Source organism: Lolium perenne, chromosome 1 (genome assembly GCF_019359855.2).
Source record: "Lolium perenne isolate Kyuss_39 chromosome 1, Kyuss_2.0, whole genome shotgun sequence".
NCBI lineage: Eukaryota > Viridiplantae > Streptophyta > Magnoliopsida > Poales > Poaceae > Lolium > Lolium perenne.
In genome coordinates this window covers 71111962-71137650 of record NC_067244.2, presented here as the reverse complement: position 1 = coordinate 71137650, position 25689 = coordinate 71111962, and the positions used below count along the sequence as shown (strand labels likewise).

General features: G+C 45.8%; 3 protein-coding genes across 3 annotated transcripts; all 3 read right to left on the bottom strand.

The window, feature by feature from the left end:
• Positions 1-5679: 5679 nt before the first annotated feature.
• LOC127332095 (probable aquaporin TIP4-1) lies at positions 5680-6646 on the bottom strand. The gene is made up of 2 exons (XM_051358353.2): positions 6485-6646; positions 5680-6057 (listed from the first exon to the last, which is right to left on the bottom strand). The coding sequence occupies exons 1-2, from the start codon at positions 6644-6646 to the stop codon at positions 5686-5688; spliced, it is 534 nt and encodes a 177-aa protein (XP_051214313.1). The 3' UTR covers positions 5680-5685.
• Positions 6647-9436: 2790 nt separating this feature from the next.
• On the bottom strand, positions 9437-10669 carry LOC139832461 (probable aquaporin TIP4-1). The gene is made up of 2 exons (XM_071822227.1): positions 10508-10669; positions 9437-10080 (listed from the first exon to the last, which is right to left on the bottom strand). Exons 1-2 carry the CDS (start codon positions 10667-10669, stop codon positions 9709-9711), a joined length of 534 nt encoding a protein of 177 aa, XP_071678328.1. The 3' UTR covers positions 9437-9708.
• Positions 10670-13457: 2788 nt separating this feature from the next.
• On the bottom strand, positions 13458-15218 carry LOC127332087 (probable aquaporin TIP4-1). The gene is made up of 3 exons (XM_051358343.2): positions 14953-15218; positions 14575-14828; positions 13458-14105 (listed from the first exon to the last, which is right to left on the bottom strand). The coding sequence occupies exons 1-3, from the start codon at positions 15083-15085 to the stop codon at positions 13734-13736; spliced, it is 759 nt and encodes a 252-aa protein (XP_051214303.2). The 5' UTR covers positions 15086-15218; the 3' UTR covers positions 13458-13733.
• Between the last annotated feature and the right edge of the window lie 10471 nt (positions 15219-25689).

Here is a 25689-nt window from a genome sequence, read left to right as displayed (position 1 = left end):
TTCTCAAGCACAAGATTTTGTATTAGAGCATCACTAGCACAGCCCGTATAAATCGGAACCGAAAAAACGGAGTTCGGTCTCCCAAATTGGTTTGTTTCGACGTTTTTAGTCGCGGCGCAGAACAGAAACCGAAAAAGCGAACCGAAAAACGGAAATCAAAAGTCACGGGAAATCTTGCTGCGATGATCATTGCGAAATGAAAGGATTTCTTGCTCCGATCGAGCTACATTGAAACATAATTTACATTATAAACCAAAATACTTAACTAACCCTAATCCGCCGCGCTAATTTGACCCAAAAAACTAGAAATTAGCCCCGGGATTGTCACCGGGGCTTTGCTAGCGACGGAGGAGGGTTTTTTGGTCGCCGGCGACGCCTAGGAGAGGACGAGCGCGGCCACCTCGGCCAACGCCGCTTCCGACGAGGTCCCGCAGGTGAGCGGCGGCCCGTCTCCCTCGTCGTCGTCGTTGCCGTCGCCGCGCGGCGGAAGAGCCGGCAGCGGCGGGCTACACGTGTCGGCTGGCGGCGCCTTGGCTTCCCCCTGGCCCATCTCTGACCGTGCAGTCCGGCGCGGGGCCTGGCGCGGCCACTTGCGGGCCGCCCGCTTCCAAGCGGCGTCGGAGCGCGACGACCTAGCGTGGTCCACCTCCGACTGGAAACCCAGTGGACGTGGTGGCAACTTCCGCCGCCGATTCGCCCCCTCCCCGACCGACGCGTCTTAAGCGCCCCATTGCGGTGGGAGGGGCGGCGGAGCGGAGAAGTCGACAGCGACGAAATAATTCCTCGCCGGAGGTGGAGAGTCGACGCGGCGGAGCGGCTATAGGGGCGGTGGGGGAGTAGGGTTTTGGAACCCAACTCCCCTCCGCGGCCTGTATTTATACAGGTCGACGCTCCAGTTTCTCGGGCCCCCGAACTTCTAATACCGGTCGGCCCACCGATTCGGGTGCTGTTCTGCGCATCTTTCGGCCCGAACCCATAAATCCGCCGGAAAAATTCAGTTCCGACGGGATTTACGGACTCTGTTAGAGATGCTCTTAGAATTTTAAAAAATGTGAAGTGATAAGGTAAAGTGAATATGTTTCAAAGTAAATAAAGTAAATGGAATGTGAAAGTTAAAACTAAGTGATACATAAAGTAGTATGGTAATGGTAATGTTGTAGTTTATGTGAAAGATTTAAATTCAATAAACATAAATGTTTTTTGTAATTTTTGATTAATTAAGTGTTGGAATTGTAAAAGTGTGTAAATGCAAGTAAACGTTGTTTCGGGTTCACTTGTCTACTCTCTTATAAGCATGGACTTAAATAGGCTACAAAGATAAGTATAGAATTGTAATTTCAATATGTGTTTGATGAGTATTTATATGGACATGAAGAAAGTCCACTTTTGGTCCTTAAACTCTAGTAAAAGTTCACTTTTGGTCCTAGAACTTTCTTTTGGTTTACAATAGACCTTGAAATCTCGGAATCATCCACTTTTAGTCCTTATCCTGGTTGAGCCACGTAAATATCTGCCACGGGTGAAAAAAAAGTCATGGCATCGAGGGCAGATAGGCTGGACGATGCTGATAAGCAAAGCAAGTGGGCCATCATGGAATAACTCTCTAATTTAAGTGAATTGGGAGATAGAAATCAAGCGAGAGAATGGTTCAGAGACACTGGGGTTTCAAAAAAATCATTAAAGATGTTGGGTTCGACATCTCAACTATCTTAGACGTAGTCTGATTCAAAACCAATTCGATTGGTTGACTATTTCTTGTTTCCACATTAGCGATTTTCTTCACCTCACTGAAAAGGGATGAAAAGTGAACTATTCCAAAAGTTCAAGGTTCGTTCTGAACTAAAAATAACTTTTAGGACAAAAAGTGAACTTTCCAAATGGTTGAAGGAAGAAAAGTGGACCTTCTTCTATGGACATCACGTCCTACGGTAGAGATTATACTACACATCTCACTAGTGTACTCCTCTAGTATAGATACCTCTACCACTAGATTTAAGATGGAAGGAGTACTGCCTTTGCTTTTATGAGAAGATGTTGAATATCAAATATTCTACCTCAAAATATATGAGATCATCATTGTTGGTCAGTTGGAAAATAGTAACACACACTCATTAATCCCGAGTGAGGCAACAAAGTAAAGGTAAAAAGTCATAGTAGGACCCAAATTTTTTGGTCATTGTTCAGTTCCATATTACCATTTTACTCCAACTAATGCATATGTTCCCCCTACATGCCCTGTCATACTAGTTGGATCACAACTTGTACTAAAGAACGAGATATATAATATACATATTCTCATACATCAAACTCAAACTGAAAATTGCAATCTCAATAAAATCCAAATATCCACCACAAAGGTGTTACATATTGATGGTCACGATGTAGTGGATGATAACTTGTATGATGAAACGAGATCTCTCGATTGATCTCTGTCGCCAATGTAACAGCTCTCAACCCTGCAAGATATTCGCAACTCCACACACTTGCGCATGTAGCCGCCGACCACGAAGCGATAAGTTGCAATCTACTAATTTCCAATGGAACAACAGATCACACAAGACTTTCAAATCTACACCAAATCAAACAATATGGTGTAAAAGTACGAAAATAACCGACCCAGAATAGATCTGGTCGAGACAGACTCGGATTCGGCCGGTCTGGGGCCAGTCGACCGGGTATGGGACCGGCCGGTCCGGTTTCAACCGGGCCTGGCGCCGGGTGTGGACCGGGCGAGGCTTCCGGGCTTACTGGATGCGCCCGGTTGGCACAAGCGCCGCAGCCGGTTTCGACCGGATGGACCCGGCGCGGGATCCGGTCGGACCTGCCCTGGGACCGGATGGCTGACGGCACGGCCAGTCGGACCGGATCTGGCACCGGCCTGGACAACATCTTCTCCTCTCGCGCATGCCTCCCGCTCATCCCTCGCGCGTCCATGGGATGTCTTCATGTCCAGCTCCATGTCCAGCTTCACGTCCATCTTCTGGTCCAGCTGCTCCTCTCCTCCTCGTGCGATGCTTGCTCTCTCTTCATACCTGATCATACATAAGTAATAGAACTTAGGCAGTATAAAGTTCTCATCAATCAAAGTATCGTTTAGGAACAAGTTCACCTGTTGTTTAAGTAGCTTCGCACGAGCCCTTGTAATGGGTCCAATCCTAACTTCATTGGACTTGAACTTCACAGCATGTTCATCTTCAACTTGTAATGACGGCGGTAATAGTGAGGTAGGGATGTCCTCATCATCTAGGACCTTGGTCGTGTCTAAACTCTTCCCCTTAATTAATGAATAGTGACAAATCTTTTGCCACTCGTTTCAATTTTTTTTTTCCAATATGAGAGTTGTGTAGATCGACGGAATAAAGATAGTGGTTAAAGGAAATTCAAAGCGTCAACAAGTTGTAATGAACTTGAAGAAAATTGTTTTTGAAATGATCTAACGATTAACACAAAATTGAAGACTTGCATTTAGAAAAACTCAGAACGATTATCGGAATGAAATCAGATCATCGTCGTGCATTTTTTTTTTGACAGAGATATTGGGGGAATGTGTGGATTCTAGCGCGCCATCAGGACGTAATCAGGGGCATCTGTTCAAATCTAGACAACCGTTTTTGAAAGAAAAAATAGGAAAAAAATTAGAGTTGTCAAGCCCCACCTGAAAAATAACCCGACAACTTGGTATTGCCTCACGCCCGGACGCTATCGCACTCACGTTTGCCAAGCACAATTTCTTTTTTGTTTTTGTGAAGAGTCCATATCACAGTTGGATGGGATCATGTGAGAGATAGACATATTATTCCTCGAAATAGGCTTTCGCCCCGCTATATTAATATAGCAACAAACTGATACAAGATAGCGACCACCACTGGGGCAAACAGCACATCAGAGCCCAAGAGAAAACAAAAGAAGAAGAAAAAAGAAAGAAAGGATGACAAAGCCGGATCGACGAAAACGCTGATGATCCGCAACCGATGCGCCCTCCGGAAGATTCCCACCACGAGCCTAGCCCTCCGAAGCGCCGCATACCAAAGCAGCACCTTCAAGAAGGGATGCGACGATGACGACGCTGCTGCCCGAACAAGCCTAGGGTTTCCCCCGGTATGCGGAAGGGCAGTGGGAAGGGGAAACCCCGACGCCCCTCAAGAGGGAATGGTGGCGCCCGCGAGCGTCACCGCGTCGGTGTCGGCCATCGACAAGGATTTCTCCCGTCCCCCAAAGACCCACGGCCCCGGACACTCCGTCATGCTCCGCCAACCTCGCCACCCACCAACTCGCGCTACCACGGTCACACAACCACCACCGTCGTTTCACCGTGACCCACCGACGAAGACCGACGAAACCGGTAGGAAACACCCCGAGCCGAGGGGAGCTTGGACAGCAGCCACGCGGGAGGACGCCACCTCCACCGCCAGCTGCGGTGACAGACCGGACGCAGCAACAGGAGCAAACCAGGGCCCTCTGGCCCGGCCGAGCCCGACGGGCTCATGAAGCTCCCGTGGCCGCGCTGCAGTCCACGCGCCGCCGTCCTAGCCTCACTCAGCAGGAGAGTCTCCACCAGCCGCCGGGAGCAGACCTAGGATGCCAGATCTGGCCCGCCCAAGCCCAGATGGGGCCCAGGCAGGCCCAGATCTGGGTCAGAACCGCACCGCCCGCACCGCCGCTGACCTCCATGCCGCCCCGCCGCCAAGAGGCTGCGCCGACGCCGCCACGTCACGTCACCCAGCACCGCCGCCTCCCGGCAGGAGCGCAGCAGCCGCCGGAACCTTGCCCACCGAGGAGCACCGCCGCCAGCTCCGGGAGATCCCGCGTCGCCCGCCTCGCGCGCGGGTAGGAGCGAGTCCGCCGCCGCCGGCACCACTCGGGACTTTGCCCGGCGGCCTGCGCCGACGGCGGCGAAGGGGAGGAGAGAGGGAAACTGGGCCTGGCGGCGCTAGGTCGTGGGGATCGCCCGTCTCCGCCCGCGGGAGAGCGGAGCGGACGAAGCGTTTTTCAGATAGACATATTATTAACGTACTGATGCATATATAGTGGATAAAAACGCGTTATAAATGATGAGCGGCATTTGTGTATGAGCTTAGAAAGTTCGGACATGGCTCCTAGGCTGGTTAGCTTTCGTTTGTTAATTATAATTACTTCCTCTAATTCGTAAGTGTTATGGTATTAGTTTAAATTTAAATTAACGCCACGATACTTACTATGGACAGGAAGGAGCTCTTTGTTCCTTCTCTGTCGTGTATCTGGTCCGATGCATATTAGATTGCTGATTATACACCTATGTTCAATTTTCAATATATTTCCACCAATTCTCAATAATTTAGTGTCATAATGGATGGGCAAGTGCGCAGGAGAACAAGATGAGATAAATGTGAGGCAATATTGCAAACGCATCAGAAGATCTCAAGATGTGCGAGCCACCGCCTAAGAGTTCGTTTCATGCGTGTGGCGTTTACCAATAGCTTGCATCAAGATATAGTCCATAACATTTTACATTTTCCAAACAATCTATTTACACGGCCAGCCCTAATCAAAGCTTTTTGAGAAACAACCTTGTAGTCCCTACAATCCATTTCTACATCCGCCTAGAATCACTCCGCCGGAACAATTTAACAGCAACATCGATCCCTAGTACGCACTTGTATGTATACATCGCAAAATGTGATGCAAATAAGCGAGCAGCCTGCTGGTCTAGAAGTCCCATCCGAGCAGAGGCTCGTGCGTCTTCTTGACCATGAACACCGACTCGTAGACGAACCCGGCAAGGGGGCCACCGACCAGCGGGCCGACCCAGTAGATCCAGTGGTTGGTCCACACCCCGGTGGCCAACGCGGGCCCGAAGGACCGAGCGGGGTTCATGGATGCGCCGGAGAAGTTGCCGCCGGCGAGGGTGTTTGCACCGACGATGAGGCCGGTGAGCATCGGCCCGTACCCCGGCACGGTGGTCCGCGGGTCGAGGATGGTTGCGTAGACGACGAACAGGAGGGAGAAAGTGAGGATGACCTCCATGACCAGGCCTTGCATCGGGCCCATGCCTGAGCCTAGGCTGTGCACCGGAGTATCCTGCATCAATTGCACAATGTTTAGATTTGGAATCATTCTTGTTTTGTTAGAGCTACAGGTGTCAGGAGACCATGAAGGCAACTGATTAACTACAATTGGTCGGTAGAGTATACGTGTCTTCTCACAATGTTTAAAAATCGTAGTGGTGTGATTTGGTACTCCTAGTAGAGTGTTTTAGTTTAATTTTACGACTTGGTGCTTCTTGTCGGAGGAAATATTTTGGTGATCTGGTTCTCAACCTTTCAAAAGCCAATCAAATTACCAGGGCGGCTCCGCCCATAAAATTCTTGTGTGAGGTCTGTGTCCATGCCTACTTGCCCAGTGGGACACGAGACGACACGGAGCATATGACTCTACGAAGAAACAGATCTTTTCCTGGTTTATTGGATCGTGACTGCACAGCTAGCGGTGGTGGGTAGGATCGTACCTGGCCACCGGTGAGGTACCGCAGGAGGATGCAGGCGAGGGAGGAGGCCAGCAGGTGGGCCGCCACCCATGTAGGGAAAAAGTATCCCTCGCCGTAGCCTTCAACCGTGTACAGATCTCCATAAATAGGTCTCGGTTCTCCATCCGTTGAAGAGGTAACCATAAACGGAAAATACCTGTACATCTGTAGATGACCTGCAACAAAAAACAATTTTTATCATTAAAAACCTTGTCATTTCTACTTAGCCAGAGTGCCCAGTTAACTGCTAGCGCCCCCACCCTAAGAAGCAACTTAAACCTTGAATCGATACCGTGAAGCCAGTTGCCAAAGACATTGGCTACACTACTCGGGGGATACAGGGTAGATGCTACTTGGATGACTGACCAAATAGATCTCGCAAAATGGCACTGGAAAAAAAAGTGTTTAATAGTTTCATCTTGATGACAAAAAACACACCTTGAATTTCCGTGCCAATTCCGCTTGACAAGATTATCTTTGATAAGAATAACTCCACAACGAAGATACCATCCAAAAAATTTAATTTTTAATGGTATTTTCATCTTCCAGATTTTCTTATTATTATCAACCGGTATATCAGAATGAAAAATCACATTGTATAAATATTTGACCGAGAAAGTGTCATCTACATGAAGATTCCATCTAAATTCGTCCGGTTCAGGTGATAGGTGAATATCTCCCAGCCGTTGAATTAAAGCATTCCATGCCAATAGCCTTTGTCCAAGTAAAACCCGTCTGAACGTCACATTCGGAGGTGAGGTAGCCATAACTGTGGCAATGGTATCACTTTTGCGACGAACAATACTATACAAGGAAGGATACTGTTCACTTAAGGAAGCATTGTGTAACCAAACATCTTCCCAGAACCGTATCTGTTCTCCATTCTTAATAGAGAAAGTACCATGGCGAAAGAATACATTTTTTGTCGCCATGAGACGAGCCCAGAAGTGAGAATCCCCAGGTTTCCAAACCACTTGGGATAGCGTCTTCGAGCCAATATAATTTCTACGAAGAATAGTTTGCCAAATCCCATCCTCAGTAAGAAGCTTAAAAAGCCATTTACCCAGAAGAGCTGAATTCTTGACCTCCAGGTCATGAACTCCCAGTCCGCCTTGATCTTTGGGACTACAAACTATACTCCATTTAACCAGTCGATATTTCTTTTTCTCGCTGTCCCCTTGCCAAAAGAATCTGGATCGATAATAATCGAGTTTATGCAGAATTCCTTTTGGCAACAGGAAGAATGATAACATATACAGTACCATATTTGTCGGTACTGAATTAATGAGAACCAATCTTCCTCCGAGGGACAACAATTTACCCTTCCAACTACTAAGGTGTTTTTGTAATATTTGTCGGTACTGAATTAATGAGAACCAATCTTCCTCCGAGGGACAACAATTTACCCTTCACACTACTAAGGCGTTTTTGTAATCTTTCTTCCATAATTTTCCATTCAGCAATTGTAAGTCTCCGATAATGAATCGGAATACCCAAATAGCGAATAGGAAATTGGCCTTGCCCACAACCAAACAACTCTGTATATAGAGTCATATCATTTTGGGCATCTCCGAAATAGAACAATTCAATTTTATGAAAATTGATTTTCAATCCCGAGAACTGCTCAAAAGCCGCTAAAATTAATTTCAGATTGCGAGCTTTTTCGAGATCGTGATCCATAAATAGAATTGTATCGTCGGCATATTGAAGGATAGATAAACCCCCATCAACCAAATGTGGGATCACACCTTCAATCTGACCATCAGACTTGGCCCGCTCTATGAGTATCGCTAACATATCCGCTACAATGTTAAACAACATCGGTGATAGCGGATCCCCTTGGCGTAACCCTTTTCGTATTTGAAAATAGTGGCCGGTGTCATCATTAACCCGGATTGCCACACTACCTCCATACACAAAATCATAAATTAGAGCACGCCACTCTGGAGAAAAACCTTTCATCCTAAGTGTCTGCTGTAGGAAAGATCACTTGACCTTATCATACACTTATGAGCATTTTAAAATTAGATTTCGAAAAGGCGGCATTTATGTACGAGCATAGAAAGTTCGGACATTTTAAAATTAGATTTCGAAAAGGCGGCATTTGTGTATGAGCATAGAAAGTTCGGACATGGCTCCGAGGTTGGTTAGCTTTCGTTTGTTAATTATAATTACTTCCTCTAATTCGTAATTGTTATGTCATTAGTTTAAATTTAAATTAACGCCATGATACTTTTTTTCGATAAAGGGAATATATTAATATCAAAAGATATCAATTACACTCAGCCTCTGCAACAACGCACCACCCTAATGACACTACAGATGCACACAACCAAAAAATAGAAAAGAAAACTAAGAAACAAAAGCCCCGCTACAGTATCTCGAGCCTAACAACAGCAATACATCCACCACCAAAACAACTCCTGAAATACAAACTCTCCAAAAACGACACCTTCAAGAAGGAAACAATACTCCAACACCGTCGTCGCCTGATCAAAGATCTTAGGTTTTCACCCGGAAGATAGTCTCCGCTCTCAAAACAATGCCTCCATCAATGTTATTGCCAGACATAACCAGTTAAGGCCAGACCTTGGATTTTCACCCTGAAAGGTAGGACTCTGAACTTCACCTGTGTTGTCGCCCCCACTTTCATCAGCTGTTGTGAAGCCCGGAACACTAAGCAAGTCCCTCAACAACGCGTAGACTTGAACCTAACACCACGATACTTATTATGGACAGGAGGGAGTTCTTTGTTCCTTCTCTGTCGTGTATCTGGTCCAATGCATATTAGATTGCCGATTATACAACTATGTTTAATTTTCAATATATTTTCACCAATTCTCAATAATTTTGTGTCCTAATGGATGGGTAAGTACGCAGGAGAACAAGATGAGATAAAATGTGAGGCAATAATTGCAAACGCATCAGAAGATCTGAAGATGTGCGAGCCACCGCCTAAGAGTTCGTTTCATGCGTGTGGCGTTTACCAATAGCTTGCAGCAAGATACAGTCCATAACATTTTACATTTTCCAAACAATCTATTTACACGGCCAGCAATTGCAGTCCCTAGGAACCATTTCTACATCCGCCTAGAATCACTCCGCGGGAGCAATTTAACAGCAACATCGATTCCCTAATACGCACATCTATGTATGTATACATGACAGACAAAATGTGACGCAAATATGCAGGTCAGCCTGCTGATCTAGAAGTCCCATCCGAGCAGAGGCTCGTGCGTCTTCTTGACCATGAACACCGACTCGTAGACGAAACCGGCAAGCGGCCCACCGACGAGCGGGCCGACCCAGTAGATCCAGTGGTTGGTCCACACCCCGGTGGCCAACGCGGGCCCGAAGGACCGAGCGGGGTTCATGGATGCGCCGGAGAAGTTGCCGCCGGCGAGGGTGTTTGCGCCGACGATGAGGCCGGTGAGCATCGGCCCGTACCCCGGCACGGTGGTCCGCGGGTCGAGGATGGTTGCGTAGACGACGAACAGGAGGGAGAAAGTGAGGATGACCTCCATGACCAGGCCTTGCATCGGGCCCATGCCTGAGCCTAGGCTGTGCACCGGAGTATCCTGCATCAATTGCACAATGTTTAGATTTGGAATCATTCTTGTTTTGTTAGAGCTACAGGTGTCAGGAGACCATGAAGGCAACTGATTAACTACAATTGGTCGGTAGAGTATACGTGTCTTCTCACAATGTTTAAAAATCGTAGTGGTGTGATTTGGTACTCCTAGTAGAGTGTTTTAGTTTAATTTTACGACTTGGTGCTTCTTGTCGGAGGAAATATTTTGGTGATCTGGTTCTCAACCTTTCAAAAGCCAATCAAATTACCAGGGCGGCTCCGCCCATAAAATTCTTGTGTGAGGTCTGTGTCCATGCCTACTTGCCCAGTGGGACACGAGACGACACGGAGCATATGACTCTACGAAGAAACAGATCTTTTCCTGGTTTATTGGATCGTGACTGCACAGCTAGCGGTGGTGGGTAGGATCGTACCTGGCCACCGGTGAGGTACCGCAGGAGGATGCAGGCGAGGGAGGAGGCCAGCAGGTGGGCCGCCACCCATGTAGGGAAAAAGTATCCCTCGCCGTAGCCTTCAACCGTGTACAGATCTCCATAAATAGGTCTCGGTTCTCCATCCGTTGAAGAGGTAACCATAAACGGAAAATACCTGTACATCTGTAGATGACCTGCAACAAAAAACAATTTTTATCATTAAAAACCTTGTCATTTCTACTTAGCCAGAGTGCCCAGTTAACTGCTAGCGCCCCCACCCTAAGAAGCAACTTAAACCTTGAATCGATACCGTGAAGCCAGTTGCCAAAGACATTGGCTACACTACTCGGGGGATACAGGGTAGATGCTACTTGGATGACTGACCAAATAGATCTCGCAAAATGGCACTGGAAAAAAAAGTGTTTAATAGTTTCATCTTGATGACAAAAAACACACCTTGAATTTCCGTGCCAATTCCGCTTGACAAGATTATCTTTGATAAGAATAACTCCACAACGAAGATACCATCCAAAAAATTTAATTTTTAATGGTATTTTCATCTTCCAGATTTTCTTATTATTATCAACCGGTATATCAGAATGAAAAATCACATTGTATAAATATTTGACCGAGAAAGTGTCATCTACATGAAGATTCCATCTAAATTCGTCCGGTTCAGGTGATAGGTGAATATCTCCCAGCCGTTGAATTAAAGCATTCCATGCCAATAGCCTTTGTCCAAGTAAAACCCGTCTGAACGTCACATTCGGAGGTGAGGTAGCCATAACTGTGGCAATGGTATCACTTTTGCGACGAACAATACTATACAAGGAAGGATACTGTTCACTTAAGGAAGCATTGTGTAACCAAACATCTTCCCAGAACCGTATCTGTTCTCCATTCTTAATAGAGAAAGTACCATGGCGAAAGAATACATTTTTTGTCGCCATGAGACGAGCCCAGAAGTGAGAATCCCCAGGTTTCCAAACCACTTGGGATAGCGTCTTCGAGCCAATATAATTTCTACGAAGAATAGTTTGCCAAATCCCATCCTCAGTAAGAAGCTTAAAAAGCCATTTACCCAGAAGAGCTGAATTCTTGACCTCCAGGTCATGAACTCCCAGTCCGCCTTGATCTTTGGGACTACAAACTATACTCCATTTAACCAGTCGATATTTCTTTTTCTCGCTGTCCCCTTGCCAAAAGAATCTGGATCGATAATAATCGAGTTTATGCAGAATTCCTTTTGGCAACAGGAAGAATGATAACATATACAGTACCATATTTGTCGGTACTGAATTAATGAGAACCAATCTTCCTCCGAGGGACAACAATTTACCCTTCCAACTACTAAGGTGTTTTTGTAATATTTGTCGGTACTGAATTAATGAGAACCAATCTTCCTCCGAGGGACAACAATTTACCCTTCACACTACTAAGGCGTTTTTGTAATCTTTCTTCCATAATTTTCCATTCAGCAATTGTAAGTCTCCGATAATGAATCGGAATACCCAAATAGCGAATAGGAAATTGGCCTTGCCCACAACCAAACAACTCTGTATATAGAGTCATATCATTTTGGGCATCTCCGAAATAGAACAATTCAATTTTATGAAAATTGATTTTCAATCCCGAGAACTGCTCAAAAGCCGCTAAAATTAATTTCAGATTGCGAGCTTTTTCGAGATCGTGATCCATAAATAGAATTGTATCGTCGGCATATTGAAGGATAGATAAACCCCCATCAACCAAATGTGGGATCACACCTTCAATCTGACCATCAGACTTGGCCCGCTCTATGAGTATCGCTAACATATCCGCTACAATGTTAAACAACATCGGTGATAGCGGATCCCCTTGGCGTAACCCTTTTCGTATTTGAAAATAGTGGCCGGTGTCATCATTAACCCGGATTGCCACACTACCTCCATACACAAAATCATAAATTAGAGCACGCCACTCTGGAGAAAAACCTTTCATCCTAAGTGTCTGCTGTAGGAAAGATCACTTGACCTTATCATACACTTATGAGCATTTTAAAATTAGATTTCGAAAAGGCGGCATTTATGTACGAGCATAGAAAGTTCGGACATTTTAAAATTAGATTTCGAAAAGGCGGCATTTGTGTATGAGCATAGAAAGTTCGGACATGGCTCCGAGGTTGGTTAGCTTTCGTTTGTTAATTATAATTACTTCCTCTAATTCGTAATTGTTATGTCATTAGTTTAAATTTAAATTAACGCCATGATACTTTTTTTCGATAAAGGGAATATATTAATATCAAAAGATATCAATTACACTCAGCCTCTGCAACAACGCACCACCCTAATGACACTACAGATGCACACAACCAAAAAATAGAAAAGAAAACTAAGAAACAAAAGCCCCGCTACAGTATCTCGAGCCTAACAACAAAGCAATACATCCACCACCAAAACAACTCCTGAAATACAAACTCTCCAAAAACGACACCTTCAAGAAGGAAACAATACTCCAACACCGTCGTCGCCTGATCAAAGATCTTAGGTTTTCACCCGGAAGATAGTCTCCGCTCTCAAAACAATGCCTCCATCAATGTTATTGCCAGACATAACCAGTTAAGGCCAGACCTTGGATTTTCACCCTGAAAGGTAGGACTCTGAACTTCACCTGTGTTGTCGCCCCCACTTTCATCAGCTGTTGTGAAGCCCGGAACACTAAGCAAGTCCCTCAACAACGCGTAGACTTGAACCTAACACCACGATACTTATTATGGACAGGAGGGAGTTCTTTGTTCCTTCTCTGTCGTGTATCTGGTCCAATGCATATTAGATTGCCGATTATACAACTATGTTTAATTTTCAATATATTTTCACCAATTCTCAATAATTTTGTGTCCTAATGGATGGGTAAGTACGCAGGAGAACAAGATGAGATAAAATGTGAGGCAATAATTGCAAACGCATCAGAAGATCTGAAGATGTGCGAGCCACCGCCTAAGAGTTCGTTTCATGCGTGTGGCGTTTACCAATAGCTTGCAGCAAGATACAGTCCATAACATTTTACATTTTCCAAACAATCTATTTACACGGCCAGCAATTGCAGTCCCTAGGAACCATTTCTACATCCGCCTAGAATCACTCCGCGGGAGCAATTTAACAGCAACATCGATTCCCTAATACGCACATCTATGTATGTATACATGACAGACAAAATGTGACGCAAATATGCAGGTCAGCCTGCTGATCTAGAAGTCCCATCCGAGCAGAGGCTCGTGCGTCTTCTTGACCATGAACACCGACTCGTAGACGAAACCGGCAAGCGGCCCACCGACGAGCGGGCCGACCCAGTAGATCCAGTGGTTTGTCCACACTCCGGTGGCCAACGCGGGCCCGAAGGACCGAGCGGGGTTCATGGACGCGCCGGAGAAGTTGCCGCCGGCGAGGGTGTTTGCGCCGACGATGAGGCCGGTGAGCATCGGCCCGTACCCCGGCACGGTGGTCCGCGGGTCGAGGATGGTCGCGTAGACGACGAAGAGGAGGGAGAAGGTGAGGATGACCTCCATGACCAGGCCTTGCATCGGGCCCATGCCTGCGCCTAGGCTGTGCACCGGAGTAGCCTGCATCAATTGCACAATGTTTAGATTTGGGAATCATTCCTACTTTGTTCGAGCTACAGGTGTCAGGAGATCATGAAGGCAACTGATTAACTACAATTGATAGGTAGAGTATACGTTTCTTCTCACAATGTTTAAAAATCGTAGTGGTGTGATTTGGTACTCCTAGTAGAGTGTTTTAGTTCAATTTTACGACTTCGTGCTTCTTGTCGGAGGAAAGATTTTGGTGATCTGGTTCTCTCCTGCGTACTGTGTCCTCAACCTTTCAAAAAGCTAGCCAATCAAATTACCAGGGCGGCTCCGCCCGTAAAATTCTTGTGCGAGGTCTGTCAGTCTGTGTCCATGCCTACTTGCCCAGTGGGACACGATACGACACGGAGCGTATGACTCTACGAAGAAACAGATCTTTTCCTCGTTTCTTGGATCGTGACTGCACAGCTAGCTGATAGGGCGGTGGTGGGTAGGATCGTACCTGGCCACCGGTGAGGTATCGAAGCAGGATGCAGGCGAGGGAGGAGGCCAGCAGCTGGGCCGCCACGTACAGCACGGACCTGAAGGCCGTGATGTGCCCGCGAGCCAGCAGCGCGAGCGTCACCGCCGGGTTCAGGTGTCCGCCGGAGACGTGGAACCCCGCCGTCACCAGCACGCCCGCCGCCAGCGCCTGCGCGAGCGCCACCCCGGCCAGCGACGCAATCGGCATAGCCGCGCCCGGCACCTCGGGCACCCCTGCAAATTTAACCGGCCAATCATGAGCACAACTGATCCCTCACGGCGTGTATCAATAGGCCAAGAAACGAACCGATCGACCGGAGAATTAAGTGAGAAATCGGAGGGGGGGGCTCATGCGTACCGGCTGCCATGGCGGCGGCGACTCCGGTGAAGACGAAGAGGAAGGTGAGTACCAGCTCCCCCAGCACGGCGCGGACGCAGCCGGCGTCGACGACCTCGTGCTCGTCGAACGAGTCCACGTGCTTGGTGGCCATGGTGGAATCGAACTCCACAAGACCTCTTGCTTGTTCCTCTTCTTGGGAGGGAAAGATCAGGGACGCGGTGAGAGCTTGTGGCTCCGGGAAAAAAAGCGCAGGAATGAGTGATGAGTAGGCTTGCTTTTTGGTGGCCGACTGGCGCCTGTGTTTTATAGAAGGACTAGTCAGGCATGGTGCCGTGGCGGGCCTGCACGTGTCTCTGTCTGGATAACGGGCTCGCAGCGGGCTTTTCCGGGCTGGAGAAGCACAGAGCTTCGGATACATGGACGGCAAGGGCCGGGCTGGATCAGGCCCGTAACCCAGGACGAAAACGCTCGCCGGAAATGTTAAAGGGGATGGATAAACACAAAGGGTCAGGGTGGGGTGACTTGTGTGGCTACCACGAAAAAGTGCATCGGAAAAGCGCTTGAAGATATTTCTCTTCGCCAATGGATGGGGCCTTGACTGAGACCTGGTTGGTGGCCGGTGTGTTTCAATTGTTGGAGTGGTACAAAATTAAAGGGGTACTATCTCTGTTACAACGAATAAACCGTGGTTGTATTTCAAGACATATTTTGACTGAAAAATTGAAAAACAATCTTGATTATATTGTACTCCCTCCGTCCATAAATAGATGCCAAAGATTTATTTAAATTCGGATGTATCTATACACTAAATCGTGTCTAGATACATTCAAATTTAGATAAATTTTTGGCATCTATTTATGGACAGAGATAGTACGTAATTAGGATCGTTGCATTTGTATTGAAAAACACTTCCTAATAATGCTAATTTTATATCAACATTTTTTATATATTTGAATTATTTCAATCAAAAAAACACGAAAAATAAGGGCATATTATTCACAAAATGTGCTAGTTATTTACCCACTGATCTTCAGCATGTCTAGTTTGTTTATGCTAACTAATATGACAATGAATAATGTTATGATATTAGTTTTGATTAAATTTGTTGAAAATCTATTAGTATGCTATTGAAAAGAGAGGCAAACAATCCATCGTCATGTTCATCCACATAGACAAAATTATCCGCATCATTAATTATACGGTGGATCATAATTATAAGGACGGTGCGATAAATAAGTCATGTATAAGTAAAACTAAAATATATAGAATAAAAATTGTAGTAAAATTAATGTTTGTTTTGGTTCAAAAAGTGCAGGAAGTAAACTTTTGCGCTTTTGGTTGGAAAAAAGTGCATGGAGATATTTCTCTTTGCCAATGGGTGGGACCCTGACTAGGACTTATGGTGAATTAGAGCAGTACAAGCATTGAAACCGTTGAATTAATAGACCAGTCAAGTGTGTCGCTATAGCCGTCAGCGTCTAAGAGCATCTCCAGTCGCGTCCCTCAAAAAGCGTCCGGCACAAATGATTTGGGGCACGTTTGGGACCGCGCCGGATAAAAAAAGACCAAAAATCTGTACAAAAAAGAGGCCCTTCCCAGCCGCGTCCCTGAAACAGCGTCCGGATGCATGCATTTTAATAAAGGGGACCACCCCATGTGAGAAAAGTAGGTGAGAGAAAGTGTGGGGAAAGAGACTAGCATGTGGGGACTAGGGGCTGCATGCATGCATGTGGACGCTGTTTTTATGTCCGGCGTCCCCGGTAGAGACTCTATGCATAGAGTTTGGAGGAGATTAGCTTTGGGGGACGCGACTGGACAGTTTTTTTCCCATTTCTTGTCCGCGGTCCATTTGGGGGACGCGACTGGAGATGCTCTAAGCTTGGACTCAGCTCTGCCTTGGAAGAAGGGGAGAAATGTGAACTCCCCCAGGATGACATGTCTGTGATATTTTCCTAGTTCGTTTATCTCTATCTATGCTCTTCATCTAGTTCTTTTTTCTAAACGACTGCTCTGTTAAATGTAGATGGGCTGCAGTCTATATAGTCTACAATTTCTGAAATCTCAATGCCCATCACGTTGATAGCTTGGGACAGCCTTGGGGAACAAAGTTTAGTCCCACATTGCTAGTTGGGAGGGAGTTGGAGTGGTATATAAGGGCTGATGTTCTACTCCTTCCAAGTGAGTGAGAATAGAAGGAGTCCTCGCGCACTCCTCCTCCTCCGCCCGCCCCGCCTCGGCTCGGCACGTCACGTCACGTCACGACACGACACGCACGCACACACATCCCATTTCGTGACTCGAGTTTGAGTTCGAGACACACTCAAGGAAGTCCCTGGCTTCCTACGCGTGGCAACGCGGTCGGGCTGGCTCTCCTCCCAGGCTATACAAGGGGACAGATCAGATCTGCAGAATACGAGCTCTCAGAACTCTCGCGAAGTTCTTTTTGCTGCGCTGCTCTCTAGTCTTCCCCATCCCGGCGACTGCGTGCACAACCGTCCGGGAGAACAGGCCTCCGAAACCCCGTCCGTTGAGATCCTGCACCGGGAGACGGGCGATAAGGTTTTTGGGGAGCGTCTCGGCGCGACTGCTCGCTGCTGTTCGTGCTCTTCTTCGCCGGTTCGATTGCTTCATCGACGACTCCAACTACACCATGGGCGACATCAACAACTCTCATGGTGATGGTGCTACTGCTGGTGCGACCTTCCCGGTCGCGATCTATATGTTTTTCCTCTCCTATCTTGCACTGCTATTTGTTCCATGTCCTGATCTGATGCATGTGCTTAGTCTGATGCGTGTGGTTAAGTATGCTTGTGCATCTGTAATGTTGTTTTCGGTAATTAAACTCACACGGAAATTGCCTAATAATCCAACAATCCAAAAACCTTATTTGCTTAGACAATTTTCACCGTCTGGTTTTGCTGCTGCGCTCAAACCAAGCCCGTTTATGGGTTCTCATTTCAAGAGATGGCAGAATAAGACCCTCTTGTGGCTCACTTCTATGGGCGTGCACCGAGTTGCGGAAGGTAATCCTAGAGGTCCGCTTACTCCTGGAGAGGATAAAGCGTTTGGGGATGCCACCGTAATCTTTGTAGGTGTTGTCCTAAGTGTGCTTGGAGACAAGTTGGTTGATGCTTATCTGCACATCCGAAATGGGAAGGAACTGTGGGATGCACTGGACGCTAAGTTTGGTGCTGCCAATGCCGGAGGTGAACTGTATGCTATGGAGCAGTTCAATGACTACAGAATGGTTGAGAACCGATCTGTGGTAGAACGGGCTCATGAGATACAGATCATGGCAAAGGAACTTGAGCTCCTCAAGTGTGTGCTACCGGACAAGTTTGTCGCGGGATGCATTGTCGCTAAGCTTCCCCCTTCATGGAGGAACTTTGCCACTTCTCTGAAACATCAGAGGCATGAGTTCTCTGTTGAGAACATCATGGGCTCTCTAGATGTTGAGGAGAAGGCGAGGGCAAAAGACAAACACACTGGAGGAACCGAGGGACGTTCTGCTGCCAATATGGTTCAGAAAAATGCCCAAAAGTCCAAGGGAAAGAACAAGGGAGTCTCCCAGACTACCAACTTCAAGAAGAAGGGGAAAACGGAGAAGAAAGATCCTTGCTGGGTGTGTGGCGAGACAGGCCATTGGGCCAATCGCTGTCCACAACACAAAGAAAAGAAATGTAGGCTGGACAGAACTCAAATTCTGTCAGCATGGTCATTGGGAACACAGAGGAAGGAACTACATGGTATGGTAATATATTACCTACTGTTTTTTCGGTGTTTCGGCCCACAGAATGGTGGGTTGATACAGGTGCCAATGTTCATGTGTGTGCTGACATCTCCATGTTTACCTCTTATCAGGCCCGAGGTTCCTCAGTAATGATGGGAAATGGGTTACATGCTACTGTTCGTGGTGTTGGCACGGTAGATCTAAAGTTTACTTCGGGAAAGATCGTGCAACTGAAGAACGTGTTGCATGTCCCTTCTATCAAGAAGAATCTCGTTAGTGGCTCCCGTCTTATGAAAGATGGGTTTAAGTTGGTGTTTGAGTCCAATAAAGTTGTACTGTCTAAGTATGGAACTTTTGTTGGAAAGGGCTATGAATGTGAGGGAATGTTTCGCTTCTCTCTAGAAGACTGCGATAATGTTGTGAACCATGTAAGCACTAGTGTTAATGAAACTAATGTTTGGCATTCACGACTTTGTCATGTTAATTTTGGTTGTATGACAAGGCTTTCTGATATGAGTTTAATTCCGAAATTCACCTTTGTCAAAGGCTCTAAGTGCCATGCTTGTGTGCAAGCAAAGCAGCCTCGCAAGCCTCACAAGCCTGCGAAGGAAAGAAACTTGGCACCACTAGAGCTCATACATTCAGATCTATGTGAGATGAATGGTGAGTTGACAAGAGGTGGAAAGAAATATTTCATGACTTTGATTGATGATTCCACTAGATATTGTTATGTGTATCTACTGAAAACTAAAGATGAGGCTCTTGATTTCTTTAAAATCTACAAGGCTGAAGTTGAGAATCAACTTGAAAGAAAGATAAAAAGGGTTCGGTCCGATCGTGGTGGAGAGTACTTTTCTAATGAGTTCAATTTATTCTGTGCGGAACATGGTATAATACATGAGAGGACGCCTCCCAATTCCCCACAATCCAATGGGATTGCGGAAAGGAAAAAACTGTACTCTAACAGATTTGGTTAACGCCATGTTAGATGCTTCGGGTTTATCCAAGGAATGGTGGGGGGAGGCTATATTGACTTTGTATCATGTCCTAAACCGTGTTCCAACCAAGAATAAAGAGATTACCCCTTATGAGGAATGGGAAAAGAAAAGACTAACACTCTCCTACCTACGAACTTGGGGTTGTTTGGCTAAAGTGAATTTGCCAATCACCAAGAAGCGAAAGCTTGGACCAAAAACCGTGGACTGTGTCTTTCTTGGCTATGCTTCCCATAGCATTGCTTATAGATTTCTTGTGGTGAAATCTGGAGTGGACGCCATGAATGTTGGCACCATCTTTGAATGAAGAGATGCTACATTCTGATGAAGATGACAATGAAGCTCCCACAAGGAGTAAGAGACAAAGGACTGCAAAGTCTTTTGGTAATGATTTCATTGTGTATCTTGTGGATGATACTCCCACTACCATTTCAGAAGCTCTCGCATCTCCTGATGCAGACTACTGGAAGGAAGCGGTTCAAAGCGAGATGGATTCCATCTTGGCTAATGGAACGTGGGAGTTAACTGAGCGTTCTTATGGGTGAAAACCTGTAGGATGTAAATGGGTATTTAAGAAGAAGCTTCGAGCTGATGGTACTATTGAGAAGTACAAAGCTTGGCTTGTAGCCAAAGGCTATATCCAAAAGGAAGGTGAAGATTTCTTCGATACCTACTGACCAGTGGCGAGATTGACCACCATTCAAGTACTACTGTCATTGGCTGCCTCACACGGTCTTCTCGTTCATCAAATGGACGTTAAGACGGCTTTCCTAAATGGAGAGTTGGACGAGGAAATTTACATGGAACAGCCTGATGGTTTCGTACTACAAGGTCAAGAAAGAAAGGTGTGTAAATTAAAGAAATCTTTGTATGGTCTCAAACAAGCACCCAAACAATGGCATGAGAAGTTTGAAAGAACTTTGACATATGTGGGCTTTGTTGTTAATGAAGCCGACAAATGTGTGTACTACCGCCATGGTGGGCGTGAGGGAGTTGTCCTATGCTTGTATGTGGATGACATACTAATTTTTGGGACAAGTCTCAAAGTGATTAAGGAGGTAAAAACCTTCTTATCTCAGTGTTTCGAGATGAAAGATCTTGGAGAAGCTGATATTATATTGAACATCAAGTTATTGAGAGATTGGAATAATGGGATTACACTTGTGCAATCTCATTATGTTGAGAAGGTGTTAAGCAGATTTGGCTATGTTGATTGCAAATCTTCTCTCACACCTTATGATCCTAGTGTATTGCTTCGAAAGAATGAAAAGACAACTAGAGATCAATTAAGATACTCTCAAATCATTGGTTCACTCATGTATTTAGCTTGCGCTACGAGGCCTGATATCTCGTTTGCTGTATGCAAACTTAGCCGGTTTATGGCCAACCTGGGAGATGATCATTGGCATGCTCTTGAGAGAGTAATGCGCTATCTTAAGGAAACCATGAGTTATGGAATTCATTATACCGGGTATCCAAGAGGACTTGAAGGGTATAGTGATTCCAATTGGATTACAGATGCTAAGATGAAGGCCATAAGTGGATATGTTTTCAATCTTGGTGGTGGCGCTGTTTCCTGGAAGTCTTGCAAGCAGACCATCTTAACGAGGTCAACTATGGAAGCAGAACTCACAGCATTAGATACAGCTACTGTCGAAGCGGAATGGCTTCGTGAGCTCTTGATGGACTTGCCTATGGTTGAAAAACCAATACCGGACATCCTCATGAACTGTGATAATCAAACTGTGATTATCAAAGTGAAAAGTTCTAAGGATAATATGAAAAGTTCCAAACATATCAAGAGGAGACTGAAGTCTGTCAGAAAACTGAAGAACTCCGGAGTCATAGCATTGGATTATGTCCAAAGTGCTAAAAATCTGGCAGATCCTTTCACAAAAGGACTATCAAGAAACATGATAGACCTTGCATCGAGGGAGATGGGTTTGAGACCCACTTGAGTTGCCAAGGGGGTAACCCAACCTATGTGATCGGAAATTCCGTGAACTAGGACCTGGGAAAACAAACCGGAGCAACTGAGTTGAGAGAAAAATTAATACTCCCACTCCGCTGCAGATGCAATTCTCTCATAGCTACTGTAAGGCGGGTTGACAATGTCTTAATGTGTTCTGAGCGGCTCTTGATGAGCGAAGACGTTGTCCTACATGGCGTTCTTTGAAGAACACACCTATACGAGTGACACTACTGGTCATAGTGTGGGAGATTTGGGTGAATCTCTAGTAAGCTCATGAAGGACCGAGGAATATGACTTATAAGCTCCACTCGAGGGGAAGGCTATGGTAGCCTAGTACCGTGCCGGCATTGAAGGAGATATGCCCTAGAGGCAATAATAAAGTGGTTATTATTTATATCTTTATGTTTATGATAAATGTTTATATATCATGCTATAATTGTATTAACCGAAACATTAGTACATGTGTGATATGTAAACAACAAGAAGTCCCTAGTATGCCTCTTAAACTAGCTTGTTGATTAATGGATGATTAGTTTCATAATCATGAACATTGGATGTTATTAATAACAAGGTTATATCATTATATGAATGATGTAATGGACACACCCAATTAAGCGTAGCATAAGATCTCGTCATTAAGTTATTTGCTATAAGCTTTCGATACATAGTTACCTAGTCCTTATGACCATGAGATCATGTAAATCACTTATACCGGAAAGGTACTTTGATTACACCAAACACCACTGCGTAAATGGGTGGCTATAAAGGTGGGATTAAGTATCCGGAAAGTATGAGTTGAGGCATATGGATCAACAGTGGGATTTGTCCATCCCGATGACGGATAGATATACTCTGGGCCCTCTCGGTGGAATGTCGTCTAATGTCTTGCAAGCATATGAATGAGTTCATAAGAGACCACATACCACAGTACGAGTAAAGAGTACTTGTCAGGAGACGAGGTTGAAAAAGGTATAGAGTGATACCGAAGATTAAACCTCGGACAAGTAAAATATCGCGTGCCAAAGGGAATTGGTATTGTATGTGAATGGTTCATTCGATCACTAAAGTCATCGTTGAATATGTGGGAGCCATTATGGATCTCCAGATCCCGCTATTTGTTATTGGTCGGAGTGAGTACTCAACCATGTCCGCATAGTTCACGAACCGTAGGGTGACACACTTAAAGTTGGATGTTGAAATGGTAGAACTTGAATATGGAATGGAGTTCGAATATTTGTTCGGAGTCCCGGATGAGATCCCGGACATCACGAGGAGTTCCGGAATGGTCCGGAGAATAAGATTCATATATAGGATGTCATTTTATGTGAATTAAAATGTCACGGAAGGTTCTATGGAAGGTTCTAGAAGGTTCTAGAAAAGTCCGGAAGAAACCACCAAGGAAGGTGGAGTCCACATGGGACTCCACCTCCATGGCCGGCCAACCCTAGTGGGGGAGGAGTCCCAAGTGGACTCCCCTTTAGGGGGCCGGCCACCCCCCCATATGGGAGGTGGAACTCCCACCTCAAGTGGGAGTCCTAGCTTGGCTAGGTTTCCCCTCCATATGGAAGGTTTTTGGTTCGGGTCTTATTCGAAGACTTGGATACCAACACTTGGGGTTCCACCTATATAATGAGGGGCATAGGGGAGGGGGCCGGACACACCAAAGCCACAAGTTGGCCGCACCCCCTTGAGGCCGGCCACCCCCTCCCAAACCCTAGCCGCCCCCCTCTCCTCCATATCTTCCGCGTAGCTTTAGCGAAGCTCCGCCGGAGTTCTCCACCGCCACCGACACCACGCCGTCGTGCTGTCGGATTCAAGAGGAGCTACTACTTCCGCTGCCCGCTGGAACGGGAGGTGGACGTCGTCTTCATCAACAACCGAACGTGTGACCGAGTACGGAGGTGCTGCCCGTTCGTGGCGCCGGAACCGATCGTGATCAAGATCTTCTACGCGCTTTTGCAAGCGGCAAGTGAACGTCTACCGCAGCAACAAGAGCCTCCTCTTGTAGGCTTTGGAATCTCTTCAAGGGTGAGACTCGATAAACCCCTCGTTGCTACTGTCTTCTAGATTGCATCTTGGCTTGGATTGCGTGTTCGCGGTAGGAAATTTTTTGTTTTCTATGCAACGTTATCCTACAGTGGTATCAGAGCCGTGTCTATGCATAGATGGTTGCACGAGTAGAACACAATGGTTTTGTGGGCGTTGATGCTCTTGTTATCTTTAGTTTGAGTACTTTGCATCTTTGTGGCATAGTGGGATGAAGCGGCTCGGACTAACTTTACATGACCACGTTCATGAGACTTGTTCCTCGTTCGACATGCAACTTGTATTGCATAAGAGGCTTTGCGGGTGTCTGTCTCTCCTACTATAGTGAAGATTCAATTTACTCTTCTATTGAAAACATTAGTATCAACGTTGTGTTCATGTTCGTAGGTAGATTAGATCTCTCTCGAAAACCCTAAACCACGTAAAATATGCAAACCAAATTAGAGACGTCTAACTTGTTTTTGCAGGGTTTGGTGATGTGATATGGCCATAATGTGATGATGAATATGTATGAGATGATCATTATTGTATTGTGGCAACCGGCAGGAGCCTTATGGTTGTCTTTAAATTTCATGTTGAGTAGTATTTCAAAGTAGTTGTAATAGTTGCTACATGGAGGTCAATCATGAAGACGGCGCCATTGACCTTGACGCTACGCCGACGATGATGGAGATCATGCCCGAAGATGATGGAGATCATGTCCGTGCTTTGGAGATGAAGATCAAAGGCGCAAAGACAAAAGGGCCATATCATATCACATATGAACTGCATGTGATGTTAATCCTTTTATGCATCTTATTTTGCTTAGATCGCGACGGTAGCATTATAAGATGATCCCTCACTAAAATCTCAAGATAATAAAGTGTTCATCCTTAGTAGCACCATTGCCAAGACTTGTCGTTTCGAAGCATCTCGTGATGATCGGGTGTGATAGATTCAATAAGTACATACAACGGGTGCAAGACAGTTTTGCACATGCGGATACTAAGGTGGCCTTGACGAGCCTAGCATGTACAGACATGGTCTCGGAACACGTGATACCGAAAGGTAGAGCATGAATCATATGGTTGATATGATGAACACTTTGAGTGTTCGCCATTGAAATCACACCTTTTCTCGTGATGATCGGGTTTAGGTGCGGAGGATTTGGTTCGTGTGATCACTAAGACAATGCGAGGGATATTGTTTTGAGTGGGAGTTCACTTAGATTTTTAATTATGTTAAATTAAAATTTGAACTCAATTTGTCATAAACTTAGTCTAAACTTTTGCAAATATATGTTGTAGAGATGGCGTCCCCAATCAATTTTAATCAGTTCCTAGAGAAAGAGAAACTTAAGAGCAACGGTAGCAACTTCACCGACTGGTTCCGTCATGTGAGGATCTTCCTCTCTGGCGGAAATCTGCAATATGTGCTTGATGCACCGCTAGGTGACCCTCCTGCAGAAACTGAAACCGATGAAGTAAAAGCTGTTTACGAGACTCGGAAAATACGGTACTCTCAAGTTCAGTGTGCCATCCTATGCGATGCAGGAATCCGATCTTCAAAAATGTTTTGAGCACCACGATCCTCATGAGTTGATGAAAGAGCTGAAAGCTATTTTTGAGACTCATGCGGCCGTGGAATGCTATGAAGCATCGAAACAATTCTTCAGCTGCATGATGGAAGAAGGCAGCTCCGTTAGTGAGCACATGCTCGCCATGACCGGACATGCGAAGAAACTCAGTGACTTGGGAATAGTGATTCCTAACAGACTGGGGATTAATCGTGTCCTTCAATCACTGCCACCAAGTTACAAGAACTTCGTGATGAACTACAATATGCAGAACATGAACAAGGAGGTACCTGAACTCTTTGGCATGCTAAAAGCTACTGAGATTGAGATCAAGAAAGAGCACCAAGTGTTGATGGTCAACAAGACCACCAGTTTCAAGAAACAGGGCAAGTCTAAGGGAAAATTCAAGAAGGGTGGCAAGAAAGCTGCCACACCTCCTGTGAAACCTAAGAACGAC

Bases quoted from the DNA above. Each gene is read 5' to 3' on its own strand.
- LOC127332087 (XM_051358343.2), bottom strand. From the start codon at position 15,085: ATGGCCACCAAGCACGTGGACTCGTTCGACGAGCACGAGGTCGTCGAC. The intron at 14,829-14,952 runs GTACGCATGAGC...TTAAATTTGCAG, and splicing joins CGCCGCCGCCATGGCAGCCG to GGGTGCCCGAGGTGCCGGGC. The intron at 14,106-14,574 runs GTACGATCCTAC...CAATTGATGCAG, and splicing joins GATACCTCACCGGTGGCCAG to GCTACTCCGGTGCACAGCCT.
- LOC127332095 (XM_051358353.2), bottom strand. From the start codon at position 6,646: ATGGTTACCTCTTCAACGGATGGAGAACCGAGACCTATTTATGGAGAT. The intron at 6,058-6,484 runs GTACGATCCTAC...CAATTGATGCAG, and splicing joins GGTACCTCACCGGTGGCCAG to GATACTCCGGTGCACAGCCT.
- LOC139832461 (XM_071822227.1), bottom strand. From the start codon at position 10,669: ATGGTTACCTCTTCAACGGATGGAGAACCGAGACCTATTTATGGAGAT. The intron at 10,081-10,507 runs GTACGATCCTAC...CAATTGATGCAG, and splicing joins GGTACCTCACCGGTGGCCAG to GATACTCCGGTGCACAGCCT.